This window comes from Leptopilina boulardi, unplaced genomic scaffold, assembly GCF_019393585.1.
Source record: "Leptopilina boulardi isolate dan_hultmark-lab unplaced genomic scaffold, ZJU_Lbou_2.1 LbouV2_384, whole genome shotgun sequence".
NCBI classification, from domain to species: domain Eukaryota; kingdom Metazoa; phylum Arthropoda; class Insecta; order Hymenoptera; family Figitidae; genus Leptopilina; species Leptopilina boulardi.
The window spans coordinates 1,191,777-1,206,080 of NW_026137956.1; the positions used below are offsets into that span (position 1 = coordinate 1,191,777).

The window sequence follows — 14,304 nt, forward strand, 5'->3', positions numbered from 1 at the left end:
GCACGTTGTTGATTAAAATTTCGAGTTTTTTGGTAAAAAAAATCGGTACAAAATTGTTAATAAAAAAAATAGTTTTTGATAAAAAAAAAACCCCCTACGTACTTCCATAAAGAATGTTATCTTGAAGCTGTAAACCAATTTTTAGCTAATTTGATCAAAAATTGTACGAGAAATAATAATATTAATTAATTTAACGACTGGAAATTATAATATTTTAAATCGGTTTTTTTGGTCATATTTGATTTATTACTGTATTAGAATTTTTCCTACGTTTCGAACTGGAATCTGTTCATCACTGAAAAAAAAGTCTGGTTAAAATAACCAGAATTCTGGTTAATCTAACCAGAATAAAAAGTTATATATACCCTTACTACTTTTTCTGGTTAAAAGTACTAGAAAATTTGGTTAAAAAATTCTGGTTAATTTTACCAGAATTTCAAGTTAATCTTACTAGAATTTCAAGTTAATCTTATTAGAATTTTTCTAGTTAAAAATTTTTGGTAAAAAAATTTCTGGTTGATCTTACCAGAAATTCTAGTTAATCAGAGAATTAATTAAATTTATTATTATTATATTATATTATAAAATATTATAAAATATGAATTAAAAAAATTTGTATTATGTACATATAAATGCAATCAAACAATAACACCTTTACACTGCAATTCTCTTAATAATGTTTATTTAAATATGATTATTCAGAACTAAAATTCTGATAAAACGTGTCGAGCACGTTTTCAACATAACCTTCAAACTATTTTCCACACGAACGGGTTTGCCGTTCGTCAACAATTTTTTCACTTATATTATAAAATATATTAACCAACCTTTAAACAGATCTTTTAATTCTCCCAAACCCCAATTTTCCAGAGCTTGGTTAACTTTTTCATCCATTCTTGCGATCCGCACGATAAACTATTCGAAAAAGAACAACAGACACTATGCAGTGTCCGCGAACGCGCGTTTTTAACCAGAATTATTTTAACCAGAATAATTTAACCATACTTATTTAACTAGAACTGTTTAGTCTTTTTAACTATATTTTCTTGTTAAAATAACTAGAAATTTTTTAACCAAACGCATCTAGTAACTTTAACCAGAACATTTTTTTCAGTGATCTTCAAGGCTAAACATTTCATACAAAATACCACATTAAATAATTTTTCAATCAAAATAGTTTAAATAAATATAATAAATATCTCTCAATAATCATACTGGATAAAAATAACATACCAACGATTACTCGAAAATTAAAAAATATATTTATTATATTTAAATTTTTTTGATTGAAAAATTATTTAATGTGCTATTTTGTTTAAATTTTCAGCCCTGAAGTTGAACTGGTTTCAGTTCCAAACATAGGCAAAATTGTGATATAATAATAAATTAAGTATGATTAATTAAATAATAAAAAAAATTTAGTTTAGTAACAAAAACAGTCGTAAAACATTTTTTTATTATAATAATTAACTTTTTCCAAGTTTATTTTTTGACCTAACCTAAAATAATTATTACGGTATTACGCATGTACGCATGAAGGCTTACTATTGGTTATCCAATGTTTCATGAAACTAATGAAATTTACGTCCATGAAAGATTGAAACATTCAAATGAAAGTTTCAATCTTTCAATGAAACGTTTCATGACTCACAACCCTACGTTCAGATACTGTACCTAACCTTTCGAGCAACATCGCATCGGTTCTAAATTGTACCGCAGCTGCGCTTTTTGGTGGACAGATACTGTACTAAACCGTTTGTCCCACAAGTTAGGTCAGAATCAGTACTCAATTGGCGCTGCTGCTGTTCGATTTTAGTACTGCGTCGGCACATGATTGAGGTACAATATCTGTTCCTCAAAAATACAAATGTTGCGTTGAACTTCTCTCGCGAAAGTAAAATTTAAGCTTTTAAAAATATTTTACCTCTATAATGATTATTATTATTTCTCATTCCTAACACCCTAAAGCACCTTTTTATCAAAAAAAAATTTTCGATTTTTTAAAAATTTCACAGTGGTCCAACCCCTTAACCTAAAAATAGTTTACGTCTTCTTTTTGTATATTTATACTAATACAAAAAAAAATTTGTCCATTGTGGACTTAACCTAAAAAACCAAATATAGAACAAATTAAAGCGAAGGGGAATTTTGTTTACACTAAAAATATATATATATATATATATATATATATATATAGAAATCTAAAAATAAATAATAACTAAAATTACCTGTAAAAGATGAAGATCAGTTCCAACATTTTTTGCAGCTACTGGAAATAGTGTGACCCCATGGTCAATATGAAGGGGTTGAACCGGCTTATATGAATCAAGGTCAAGATGATAATCATTCTCATCACACTCCTCAGACATGTAACTTTGTTCCAGGGCAGTTGTATGTATACTTAATGTACGATGAAGGGAACACGTGATTGCATCTCTACCACGTGCATGATGATGCTGATGAAAGAGGGCAATTTTGTCAAGAACGGATCTTGTATTCTTGACGTTTCCGGGCCTCTTGCGAATTTCGTTTTCCGAGTTTCCTGACTTTTTCAACGAACCACTACTACTTGTCGAGCTCCAACCCGATGTTGTCTCTACCTCACTCTCCATACTGACCCTCGCACCAGGCGAGGGAAAAGGCACGTTTTCGAGGGTCTCGCCCTCCTTACTGCTATCACGCAAAGTCTCTTTGTCTTTGTCTTTGCGTTCCGGCGAAAGCTGAACAATAAAATAAAAAAAACAATAATTAATACTTTTGTTATAAGAAATAAAATAATTTTTATTATTCAATAGTGTATTTACAAATTTTGAATATTTTGTTTATTTGAGATCGTCCATGAATTACGTCACATCTTAAAGGGAAGGGGGAGGTCAAGCAATTTGTGACAATCAGCAGAAAAAAATGGCGCTAATGTATGTAAAAAGTGTGACATGGGTGAGAGAGGGGGGGGGTCTAAATTAAGGCGCTCTCACACCTTTTTTGCTGGCTGCAGGTTACCATGGCAACGCATGAGAGTGAGTGCGACAGAAAATTTAAAAATTCGAGTCTACGACGGACGGACGCCAAAGCGAAACTATAAGACTTTCGGCCCCTCGGCCATGAAACCCTAAAAATTGCTCATTTTTGTTTGAAACTCAATATACAGGGGTTTTTTGGGGTCGCTGAACTCAAATTTGAAGTCAGAATTTCAAAATTCAAAATGTCGGATTCAATATGGTGGACAAATTTTTAAAAATTGATCAGTTTTGCTTAAAACTTGGTAAATGGGTGTTTTCTGGATCGCTGAATTTAAATTTGAAGTCAGATTTTTTAAATGATGATCCTTTTTGTTTAAGTAATTTATTTAAAAAAATTTTTTCTCTTTTTCAAAATAAAATGCATTTTAGTTTGCTTTTCTATGAGTAAAGTGAAAGATTCTTGTGACCAAAGAACTTTTTAATCAAAAAAGTTAAAAAACAAAACAAAAAAAGAAGAAAAATATTTTCATTGTTTAAACAAATTCAATAAACAAATGCATAATTTTCATCTAATTTAAAGACAAACTTTTTTTTTTCGTTTTACTAATGACAAAATTTCATTTAATTTATTGGAGCGTACAGAGCGTGATGTATATATATATATATATATATATATATATATATATATATATATATTTCCCCTCCTGTTTGTCCTCAAATATAAACACCCCAAACCTACTTTTTCTATAGAATACTTTTTATTCAGCATACGATAAACATGTAGGTCGAATAAGTCGAAATGACGTCCACTTATTTCTTTCAAGATTGCAACGTTGGGGAAAACATATTCATTTATCTATTCAAACTGACAAAATAAACCCGAATAATTGATTATTTCGACATATATATAAACATAATGTCTCGATATTAATTTATGACAATTCAGAAAATTAAATAGCAATATTTTTAGGTTAGGAATCTTGTGAATTGACATAAGTACAGATAGTGCCAACCATGTAATACAAAACTATATAGAAAGTGGCGCAAAATTTAAAAATAGTTATAATATAAAATTACTGTTTTACTAAAAAAATTACTTATATTAGTAAAAAAGAAATTTTAACAAAATTTTTAAAAATTGTATTACTTTGGAATCAGTATAATACTTAGATGGATTAATGTGCTAATTTTCAAAATCAACGTTTTGACGGTATTATTATTTCAGACTGCTCCCACACACACATATATATGTTAAATAGAAACAATATACTATGTATTTGTAATCAACTCCAAAATGCAGCATCTGATGTTTGCGCAAAACGTGCTCATATAACTTTTGAACCATTGTCGTTTTAGGTGTTATACACTGCAGATAATTACTCATCACATTCTACAAAGTCAATAATGTCCACTCCATAAACCATTCATAAATATAATCCTAGTCAATATTTACATAAATAGTACCATGTCATTTTAATTGATTAATATGTCAGTTCAATTAAATTTAATTGGACATCTCATGAGGAACAATAATGTCGTTAAAAAATTTATTCTCCTATAAATAAAAATATATATATATAAATATGGGGCGAAATACCTGTAGTGATCCAATTGCATTACATTTTTTTGTAAAATCATAACTATTGTAATAAAAGGATGAAAAAATTTTTTGACCTATATGATTTCGAAAGGTTTTTTTCTGCTCTTTCGAATGGTGCAAAAATTTTTTTTTAAAAATTCAAAATTTACCCCTTTTTTTGAAAATTACAAATATTTTTGACTTTTTTTAAAATAAAGAACATTTTTTTCATCCTCAAAATAAAGCTTAAAATATATAGGGTCAGTTGGGATAAATGGGGACAAAATCGCTATTTTTCATAAATTACGTAAGTTTCTTTCTTTAAAAGGTAATATTTGGGTTTATTTTTTTTAAGTTGTTATTTACATTCCCAGGATTAATTTTATGCAGCAGAAAAAAATTTAGATAAACTTTAAACGCATGAAACTGACTGTCCTCATTTACCCCAAAATTTAGAAAATTTCATAAAATTTGGGGTAAATGGGGACAGCATAGTTTCTAAGAAAGTTTTAAGAAAAAAAGTTTCCTTAAGTATATTACTGTATTAAGAAATGAAAAAACTTGAAAAAAAATTTGTAGTAGATATATAATAGTTAAACCAATTGAAATTTTTTTATTTTTTTTTTCATTTCAATATTTTGTCTCGCATTTGAAAATGAAACAGACTTAAAAATCATACCAAATTTTTTTCTTATTCCTTATGACTCCTATAATAGAAATTCACTTGAATTTTTGATTTTTGTTAATTTGGTTAATATAATGACAAGCTATCTCCATTTACCCCAAAAATTTGAAAACTAAGGGTAAATGGGGACAGCTTGTCATTATTAACCAAATCGACAAAAATCAAAACTTCAAGTGAATTTCTGTTATAGGGGTCATAAGGAATAAGAAAAAAATTTGGTATGATTTTTAAGTCTGTTTTCTTTGAAATGCTCGACAAAATACTAAAACAGTTTGACTTTGATTTTCAAGTTTTTATGCATTGAGCTATAACTTTTTTTATCTTGCTGCCAATTCTCAAGATAAAAGCTTGGCAATACTCAAAACCTCTTGCAGGTGATCTGAGGTTAAAATATTGACGTTGAACTTAATTTTAAAACTGTAAATTAAGCTCCAAAACCTCTTGTACCCATTTACCCCAACTGACCCTAATTTCAATGTAAAAAAAAACTAAAATGTTTTTTTATTTTTAAATTAAATTAAATTTACGTTAATTTCAGGTTTAATCTCTTTGTGAAATTCTAACTCTAATAGTTTTTTTTGTCGTAATTATAATTTAAATTATAATTCATATTTTTTAATAAAATATAATATTAAATTTTAAATCTTTTGGTATGTGAGAAACTTTTGCGTTTGTAAATTTAGTATACATTATATATATATATATATTCGATTGTTATCAATTAGAAACGATTCGGAGAATTCAATCTATTTTAAATGTGAGGCCGCAGACATCGTAAAATTCGTCTTTCTGTCGATATTCAACGATTATTTGATCTTTGAAATTTCTAACCGGCCACTGTATTCAAAATAGAGGGCACAGTACCTAAAAAAAAATTGAATAAAAAAAATTTTCCTATACATTTTGAAATAATGCCATTTTTTGGTTTAATTTTGTTGATATTTATTGCAAAAAATTACAAAAAATTGCTTGACACGAAAATAAACAAATATTTTTGAATTCTTAAATTTCTCACTCACAGTAAAAAGATACGTAAATCTAAAAAAAATTTCTAAATAAAAAAATTAAAAAAAAAAAAAAAAATAGAAATATAAAAAAAAGGTTAAAAAGATACATCCCTGCATTTCTCTATCTAAATAATGTGTGTACTCGGCTATGTGTCCCAAGGCGGTTGTTTCATTTGAATCGATTTTTTTTTCTCGAGTCTCTACAACTATAGATATATGTATATGTATATACAGATATAACGGAAGTGAAAACAAAAGGAAACTGCAAACATAATGAAGTATCTGTATTTACCTTTCGAAAATATAAGCTTTCTAAAGGATGAACCACAGCACTAAAGGTGTGAATCTGGTAATTACTTCTGTTAATTTTCAGACCAATTACATAATTACTGTAGGCGTGGTTTGCCACATATATATATACACGCTTTCTCAATTATCACAAATATATAACGCATAGTTCATAATCAACATAGTCCTGAATTTCTAAACTCTAATCATCCATGAAATTGACGCTCATTTATGGAACATAAGCATGTATAATTTTCCTCTACTCGAAAGGAAAATTTCATTTGTCTTCCTATTATCTAGTTTCTTAATAATTAAATTTACAACGGAAAAAATAGTTTTTTATTGAAATTTTTTTCAAGCAGTAAAAATTCAGCAATTTTCTATTAAAAAATAATAACAATTGACAACTTTGCAAAAAAAAAAACTAACAACTCTTCTTTACTAAGACGAAAGCAATACGCATCAATTACGCTGATTTTCTATTAGGACATAAAGACAACTGATAACTTTTCTTTAATAAAACGAAAGCAATATAAAAATTCTTTAATTCAGCAACATTTCCATTTTTTTCAAATTAATTTTTTAAGTGCTTTTAAGCCTGTTGGGAAATGGGGTATGAAGATATCGTCCACAAGGTTCAATGTACCTGACCAGTAATCGCGATACACTTTTTTCCCCCGATTTGGTTCTTTGTAAGCACAGCATTATCACAGGTCAGTGTCTAAGGCCAAAATGATCCCTATGTGACGAACCGTCACGGATGTTAAAATATATTTTAACATAAAATTGACATTACAATTCATTAACAAAGTATCGACCAAATATGAAAAATAAAAGAAGAAAATTATTATAGCCACTAAAATAAATTAAAAATTATAATCCAAAGTGGTAATATATAAAATTATACTCCTCACACGAAAATAAGATTTAAGGTCAAATTTAAAGAAATTAATAATTTTTTATTCTAAATTACGATAATTTATATGAATGTAATAATTAAAAATAAAAGAATCTTCTATTTTGACACTGAAAGACAAATTATGAACGATAAACTTGAATTAGGTTAAACCTTGCGAAACAATCACTACAAGTGGATTTATGAGCTTTTGTTCTTTTCTCAATTGACTGAAAGTATATATATATATATGTATGTATCGTTAATGTATTTAGTCTCATGTTTCGCAGTGAACTATAAACTTTAGTACGCTAAAATAACATCGATAGCAAATAGCTGTAATCTACCTTGCTATTACTGTAATTATCAAAATATGCTTTTAACAAGGTTAAAATCTCCTCTATTTCGAAAAGCAACTCTCAAGCCCAAAGGCATGTTAACTGTGAAAGTCTATTCATTTCATGTGAACACAAGTGTGTGCGGCGCAGGCTGAAGTAGTTTCCTTGATGTTTTTGGTTATAGTTTAAGTTGCTGTGGCCTCTCGTGTGTTCGACGATAATCGACAACAAGAGCAAGTAGTTTCCGCCGGCCTACAACCCTTCTCGCTGCTGGAGGCCGATAGAAACCCCTGTTCTTGTTATCTGCTGTTTTTTTTTCTCTCCTCTCTTTCTTCTTCCTGTTCTTCGTTATCATATATTGTAATCTTCTTAAGCGTTATTGACAAACTTGATTTTTTTTTTTATCACCAATACCACTAGTAATATTTTTATTACAATTATTACAGTTTTTTCTATCTTTAAAATTTTTTTTAGTCCATTATTCTCACACTAGGTTAAATATATTTTTATTATTAGAGTTTAGTATTCTTGAAAACCCCCTTATACCAAGTTTCATTAAAATTCCTTAAAATTTTTTTTGTCCTACCTGCACGGAAAGTGTGTTATTTCGTGCACTTGAGGCGGTCGCAAAGTAAGTGATTCCCGCCCAGAGATGGGGTGAGCGGGCGCAAAGTACATTCGCGCCCGCTGACGTCATAGATGCGGGCGCAAAGTACATTCGCGCCCGCTGACGTCATAGAAGCGGGCGCAAAATACATTCGCGCCCGCACCATTAAAAAATGTATTGTTTTCATTTTTTGTGACATAATAAACATACGTAATATACGTAAACAACTACATGTAATTTACCTTAAGTATATTATCTTCCCAACCCTGATGGAACATTGAAACAAGCGGACTTGCATGCACTCAATAATACACTTTCCATGCAGACAGGACAAAAAATGTTGTTCGCAGCACGGGCGCAAAAGGTGATAGTGTCTCAGGCGAGATTATGAAGAAACCTCGGCGACCCTACGCACCCTCGGCTTCGCCTCGGGCGCTTCGGGTCCCCTTGGTTTCTCTAATCTCGCCTTCGCCACAATCACCTATTTTGCGCCCTTGATACGAAAATAACTATTTTTACAACTTAATTTTAATATTTTATAATTTAAAATTTTTTTTAATTTAGCTATTAATCCACCTATTATTAAAATTATATATTTTATTTAAAAAGATTTTAAAAATTTAAGGCATAAAAACATCTTAATTTAAAAAAATAAAAAGAGAAATAAAATATAACCTATCTATGTAACAAGGCATATTTTTATTATTGCATTTTGACATTTTTTAAAAATAATTACTATTAAAATTATTATTTATTGTTTTCTAAGTGAAAAACTCAAGGAAAACAGTAATTTTTATTGTTTTTTAATATCAAAGGATAGAATTTATAGGTTAGGTTTTCTAAATTACACATTTTTTTCAATTTCAATTGAGAATAAACTTTCTTAATAAAAAAATATATGATATATAAATAGAACAATAAATAAAATGCCAATAATAGATAATAGAATAATTTAATTTATAAAAAAGAAAAACATACTAATATATTCAGAAAACATGTGAATATAGATTTTATTTATTTATCATATTAAAATAATAAATTATGTTAATTTATATTTACCTGAATTAATTACAATTTTATTATTTAAGAAAATAATGAAATAATATAATAGTTACATGAACACAGATTTCTAGCACTTTTTTGTCTAGTTATTAGACATGTACTGCAGCGCTGCTGCCACAAAAGAAGACGAAAGTATAATTTCTAGAGACACTAGACAGTGCCATTCAAGCAACTGGACAAAAGTTGAATCTAGCCAATTTCAAGTTCAACTTGAATGTTTTCTAAGACTGTTGGTCAAGTAACTTTACAGTAATTGTCTAGTTTGTCTAGAATCAGCGTCCACGAGAAAAACTGGCCAGTTACTAGAGTATTTCTAGTGCTTCCATGACAAATTTCTACTAGGGTAGAATTGACTTTTTCATCCTCTCTCCTATACTGACGCTTATTTTATGTCCTAACGATTATGTACCTAACAGAGAAAATTTCTAACCGACGGGAATTGAACCCTTGACCCTAACGCTCGCAATCCGATACCTTAACCGACTAACCACGCACGCTCGCTACGACAGTCTGCAAACTACTCTGCTTGTCCAATTGGTAATTTAACTATTTAAAGTAGTCATTTTTACTACTTTTATTAGTTGCTATAACTATACTTTTTAAGTTTTGACTTGTAAATTTTTCATCTTTTAATTATATTATAAGTTGTTTAATTGCATAGTGCAGTAAAATCTATTACTTAAAATAATTCCTTTTACTACATTTCATATAACTGGTGAATACACGGAAAAACTTTGTTCAAGAATCATTCCTGAATTTGTTCAAGAACTGAGGACACGAGAAAAATTCTGCAAAATTTACAGAAAAATACAAAAATCATTCAAGAAAATACTTGTATTTTTATTATGACATTGGAAGACTTCTTGTTAATGCCGCGATTGGAATATCTCAGTCACTGGGCGTTGAAAGTTTCTTGAACTGTTTTAGAAGTCACAGTACAGTAACCAAGCACTAGGCAGGGATTGGTTGCGTTAAATACGTTTCCAATGCATAATACCATAAGCTGCTAAGGTAGCTGAGAGATGTAAAGCGGAATTTTTGGACTCTCGAGGACGTGGGATCGAGTCCTCTCAGAGTAAATTTTTTTTCTCGCAAACGTAAAAATTTATTCTAAAACAAGTTCAAGACTTTCTGTAGTGAGTTTAGGAAGTTGTCTTGAATTTCTCTACAATTCTTATAGAAATACTGCTTAGAATTTTTCAAAGAAAATATAAATAAGATTTCTTAAATTATTCTCATATCCTCAGTTACTGAACAAATTTAGGAATGATTCTTGCACAAAGTTTTTCCGTGTAGTAGTTGGATTAGTTGACTACAATTCCACTTATTTTTACTACCTTAAGAAAGTTAATTTTACGACCTGTAGTTGTACTTTAACTACATATTTACGTAAAATCAACTATTACTTCACAGAAAAAACCTGAATTCAAATTGAGTATAGATTCTATACTCAATTTGATTCGCAACAAAAATGAAACTGGTTGTCTCATTTCGAGTTCTAAGGTAAAAGTATCAAAATGAAACAGGCAAGTTTCATTTTGAGAAAAAGAAAAATGGAAAAATATTGTGAAATAACGAATAATTTTGCACAAAAACATGAAATATAATAATTACAAAGAAGTAAATAACACGCTAGACTTAATATATTTGATTAAAAATTGCTTGTAATCGCGTAATAAAATAATAAAGGAAATATGTTTTTAGGTTAGAAAAATGAAAACATGTGTTTTGACAACAGGAACGGTACTGCCAACTTAAATAATAGCGGTAAATTTAAAAACTTATGAAATTAATTATTATCTACGTAAATAATAATAAATAATTTTTATTTAAAAACTTCTAAATATTCGTACTGGTCAAAATAATCTTTCTGGTGTTGTTGAAATATTAGAAACAATAATTGAAATACAAAATTACTCTGCTTATGATGCCAACTTAGAAATCTGAAATTCCAGCCAATATCATTTTTAATAACATGAAGTTTGTCCCATACTCATTTCGATACCCAAAAGAAAATGAGTTGCAACAAAAATGAGTCCAAGTTTTTTCTGTGTTATTAATTTCTTAAAAATAGTTACATTCACTACATGAACATGATTAGATTAACTAAAAAAGTAGTTATTTTAACTACTTTCTACACTCTAAATCTGAATCAGTGAAAATTTTCACTGAATTCAAATCAGTAACTCAGTTTTATTTAATTCACCAGTGGAATTTCACTGGGAATCACTAAAAACCACTGATTTTCCAATAGAAATTCCACTGGTGAATTAAAGAAAACTGAGCCACTAATTTGAATTCAGTGAAATTTTCACTGATTCAGATTTAGAGTGTAGTTAACTACCTAATGGTAGTTGAATTTCTCGGCAACATTTTTTTCAGTGCAGTTTCAGTTTTGATGCCTATCAATTTGAGTATGAAATTCGTAATCAGTTTGACTTCAGATTATTTTGCTTCCTCGTGGAGGAAGCTTTGTAGTCCTTTCGTTTATAAAACTTTTCAAAGTGGCGGAAACAAATTTTTTTCTTTATAGAAACATGTTATATGAGATCCTGATCAATTGTCCGGATGTATGTATGTGTGTGTGTTTGTGGATCCTTTTTTGTTTAGAACATAACTTTAACAGGTTTTAATGGATTTAGATAAAATTTTGTAGGCTCATTTATCATATTAATATCTCAAATCTGACCAAAGGATTTTAAAAAATACCCCAAAAAAAAATTTATCGTCTTTTTTCCAAAAATTTTTTTTTAATCAAAAAAATTTTTAAATAGTAAAATTTAAGGTTATATATAATAAAATCGTATTCCTTACGTCAAGACGAATCGATCGATATATATAAAGTATACATTTGAGGTAAATTTAAAGAATTAATGAAAGTTAAAAAATCAAAAATTCACATTTTGGCAATAAAATTTTGTGATTTTTTAAATTGAAGTTTATATATGAAATAATTGTATTCCTTACGTCAAGACGAATCGATCGATATATATAAAGTATATATTTGAGGTAAATTTAAAGAATTAATAAAAGTTAAAAAATCAAAAATTCACATTTTGGCAATAAAATTTTGATTTCTCCACGAGGAGGCAAATTTTTTTTGCTGATCGTAAAGAGGAAGCAAAATGTTCATGTAATGAACATCTGAATTTACAACTTGTTTTTGTAAGTATTTTAGCGGCATTTGTTAAATATTCAAAGAATTCTTCGAATATTAAGGATTTTTATTTTTTCGCGTTACATATTTTCTGCATAGCTATGCATAAAAATTTTCCTCTCGAGAAGATGGCTTTAATGAGATAGATTTTTTTTTTTTTTTTTTTTGCTAAGGTAAGGTCATTCATCTTAATGTGCATAATGTTCTTTTTTGTATCACACACCAGCTCTAAAAACGTTTGTGTTTTATTTTTTCTCTCTCAACCTAATAGCTTTTGTGAATATATGTGAAAGAGACATAAATCAATTTGGGGTTTTTTTTTTTTTTGGTCTGTATGTGTGTCTCTATATTTTCTTGATATTTCTCCTCCCCTACTTATATTCGATAAGTAACATTTTTCTTGTTTACTATATTGCTAACAATATCAGAAATTAAGGGATTTGTTTCGACTCTTAAGGAATCAAGAAATTAATATTCTGTAATGATAAATTGGAATACAGAAAGGTATGATTTCTCGGTAGTATTAATAGATGAAAAATTGTGTATAATTAATCAATTTGATTAATTTAATTGAATTTCGAAAGGGGCTCTGAAAATTGTAAGAGTCGTTTTCACTATTAACAGTTTTATGAAAATGACACGTTTTTTTGTGTTGAGCCCATTTCGAAATTCATGATTCAATTAATTATTGAATTTGGTTGGAAAAAATTGAAATTTTATATGATTTATTTTTACCTTCGAGCAGACAAAAGATGAAACTTCCCGCAGTTCCCGCAGGAAGGCTCCAAAGAATGGTACCACTGGGCATTCTGACATTGCCAGAGCTCGTGCCAAAGCGTGCTCATACTCGGAAGACAGTAGTGCGGAAGATAGGTATTCTAGAACCGGAAGAGGCTCGTTCACGCTTTGCCAAAATGGCTTCAACTTGTTAGATCTGCAACAAACATAAAGGCGGATGTTAGTAAACAAGTTCAGTTTAGGATTGATTTCTCTACACATACGTTCATATAAACTTTTCCAATTCTCGATTTTCAAAATTATATATAAAACGCAAATAAAAAAACAATGTTAACATTTTTTCTAATTCATGACAAAAAATATCTGAAACATAAAGAAAAAATGGTGACCTACCAATTCTACGAAAATACGATCGCTATATAATAATGGTTGACACAATGGTTTCCACAGTAACGATTGCTGTGGTGAACGACAGACAGACACGTCTCATTATTTGATATTTCGAATTTCGGAAAGAAATTTTTTTTCCAAATAACAATTCGATAACTACTATACCCTAATTACATCGAATTATTATTCGATCAGTAAATTCTCATTTTTTACCCAAGAAACTAAAAAAAAAAATATAATTCAAGATATTTGAAAATTTAAAATTCTAAAAAATTTGTCTATATTTAAATTTATTGTAGACGAGGATATTCAACATATGTATATACATATATATATATATATATATATATATGTGTGAAGCAAAAATATGTATAAAGTAATCTAATGCTTTACTGCTCAATATTCGGGAACTAATATACATTCGACACGTATCAAGAATACATTATGTGCGCAGCAATAACTTCCTCATAATCGATATTCCATTCATATTGCGTGCTGCGTGGGCGAAGAATGTCCCATTTGGAAAATATATGTATCAAACGTGGAAGGGGCATTTTTCTACAATTTCACAAATCAAAGGTAAAGCAAAATGGAAATT

The 14,304-nt window shown here is 28.9% G+C and overlaps 1 protein-coding gene across 4 annotated transcripts in view; it reads right to left on the reverse strand.

The window, feature by feature from the left end:
* LOC127288304 (1-phosphatidylinositol 4,5-bisphosphate phosphodiesterase epsilon-1-like) overlaps nt 1–14,304 on the reverse strand; it is a 212,058-nt gene that overhangs the window by 87,035 nt on the left and 110,719 nt on the right. For all 4 annotated transcript variants that reach the window (XR_007844014.1, XR_007844015.1, XM_051315690.1 and 1 more), the window contains exons 5-6: nt 13,314–13,512; nt 2,229–2,720 (exon numbers count right to left, since the gene is read on the reverse strand). Coding sequence is in view for 2 of the 4 variants with exons in the window: in XM_051315690.1 (XP_051171647.1) it covers nt 2,229–2,720; nt 13,314–13,512 (691 nt within the window). In the remaining 2 variants the exon portion in view is untranslated. The remainder of the gene's footprint in view (nt 1–2,228; nt 2,721–13,313; nt 13,513–14,304) is intronic.